The sequence below is a fragment of the Perkinsus marinus genome (genome assembly GCF_000006405.1).
Source record: "Perkinsus marinus ATCC 50983 genomic scaffold scf_1104296957256, whole genome shotgun sequence".
Taxonomy (NCBI): domain Eukaryota; phylum Perkinsozoa; order Perkinsida; family Perkinsidae; genus Perkinsus; species Perkinsus marinus.
Window position 1 is genome coordinate 1 of NW_003207186.1, and position 1,813 is coordinate 1,813.

The 1,813-nt window shown below is 52.2% G+C and overlaps 2 protein-coding genes across 2 annotated transcripts; both read right to left on the reverse strand.

The window, feature by feature from the left end:
• Nucleotides 1–512: 512 nt before the first annotated feature.
• On the reverse strand, nucleotides 513–1,223 carry Pmar_PMAR012780 (conserved hypothetical protein; the record flags this gene model as incomplete). Its single annotated transcript, XM_002774834.1, has 4 exons — nucleotides 513–658; nucleotides 710–854; nucleotides 911–1,063; nucleotides 1,112–1,223. The coding sequence occupies 4 exons, from the start codon at nucleotides 1,221–1,223 to the stop codon at nucleotides 547–549; spliced, it is 522 nt and encodes a 173-aa protein (XP_002774880.1). The 3' UTR covers nucleotides 513–546.
• A 45-nt stretch (nucleotides 1,224–1,268) lies between these two features.
• Nucleotides 1,269–1,464, reverse strand: Pmar_PMAR012781 (hypothetical protein; the record flags this gene model as incomplete). Its single annotated transcript, XM_002774835.1, has 2 exons — nucleotides 1,269–1,367; nucleotides 1,414–1,464. 2 exons carry the CDS (start codon nucleotides 1,462–1,464, stop codon nucleotides 1,269–1,271), a joined length of 150 nt encoding a protein of 49 aa, XP_002774881.1.
• Nucleotides 1,465–1,813: the final 349 nt, after the last annotated feature.

Sequence of the window (1,813 nt, forward strand, 5' to 3'; positions counted from 1 at the left end):
CTGTCATCAGATCATGATGCTACTATTACTGTAAAATGACAGTGACAATTCGAAACGTAGTATACTAGGCCATGATAGTTACACTCTACATCAGCACTCGAGTGAACCCCTTCTCACGACTCGGTAAATAAAGTGAAATATTGCCCTCAACTTTGTCGTGATTCACTGCAATACATATACAGTACTTTGCTAGAGGCTCCCATCGCCGACCATGTCAGTTCTTCACCCTACAGTGCTTTCGTTTCCAGATCTCCTGCTTCCCATTCACAAGGGCAGATGGCATTCTCGATCTGCCATTTATTGCCCGAAAAGATGAATTACTTCGCTCCGCCCGCTCCCAGTAACTCCTCAGCCTCAAAGTCGCAGTGAAACGATGGTAAACGGTCATTGTAGACTACGACGACTGGTGATACTCTAGGAACGTACATGACCACCACTGGTGATAGAATGCTATACAATGACTTAGTACTAGTGGTATCATACTTTAACGTGATTCAATCGTGTGTCTTTGATACAGTCTCAAGACAGGTTGAACTTCGAAGGGCTTCAGTCTGAGTCGGAGCCTTCTTCCTCCTCGTCGTCGTCACTCTCAGAGGCCATACCATCCGAGTCCATGGCGACGTCGTTATCATAGGCAGCATCGTCGTCTCCGCCATGCCTGATCACGAGCCTTAACCCACAACCCTAGAGGGCCATTGATAGTACATACTTCGCCAGAGGCTCGGGAGGAGTCTGCTTGGCTGAGTGCTGCTGAGTAGCAGTACATACGTTTATAATTGCTTGTACTCTACCATGCAGCTTCGACAGAGCAGAGAAGTAGGCACTACGTTGATGGAAAGACTCCAACAGAGGAGCTGAGGGAAATCCAAGCACAATATGAGGGAACAGGAGGAAGAGAACCCTAGAGTACCGATGGCTGCTCTGGTGTCCTCAGGATGCCCCGAGAGATACCCAGCATGGACCAATAGTAAATTGCGAGCCCATTCCGCAAGGACCATGGCACGGGTCGGGGACTTGTCCAACGCCACGCAAATGTGCGACAAGATCTGTGCAGCCTCAGGACCTGACCGCCGAGACTAGGAGGGGACCATTGATACGACGGAGCAAGTACCAGTTATGTCCCTAGCAGTAGCTGCCATAACGGCATTATTAGTCGTGTGAAGGACCCGGTCGAGGGCCATGGTGTCCCCACCAGCAAGGCCCTGTCGGGCGAGTGCAGCCATAGACGCTGAGCCCGAAGACCTGCTAGTGGTATCCACTGGTGACCTCTAGAAGGTATCGACTTGCCTCGGTTTCTCGATTGCTCGAAGTGCCTTTTTCTCAGCGATGAGCTTCTCTTCAGCCTCCTTAGTTCGCTCGACCAGAGCCTAAAGCGCCACTGTCAGCCCCCCCTAGGGCCGATCCCAGTACTACTTCCATCTGCTCCTCAGTGGCCGCACGCTTCGTCGCTGGTGGCTGCGACATAAAGACTAGTAAATGAGGGACTGCAAGCCTGTTGACAGTAATGGTCACGCAACTCAACCATTCGAGTCAGTTGCAAGTAAGCGCCAACGGAGTCGTGGATCGGTCCCTCGCCTCGGTGACTCCTTGTCTGGGTAGACCCTGCGAGTTAGGGTCAGTCCGAGCTCACGTATTATAATTGAGATCACCCAGCATGCTTGATTGCAGTGTGCATGCTTGTCTACGGGCCACATCGCTCTCAGAATGGGCATCAGGCCGGGGCACGCGCCACGAAACTACGCGCGCGCCATGACCGTGCATTGCGGCACGAGCATTTCCAAATGTATACCCCCCCCAACTGGTCCCAGTGCCT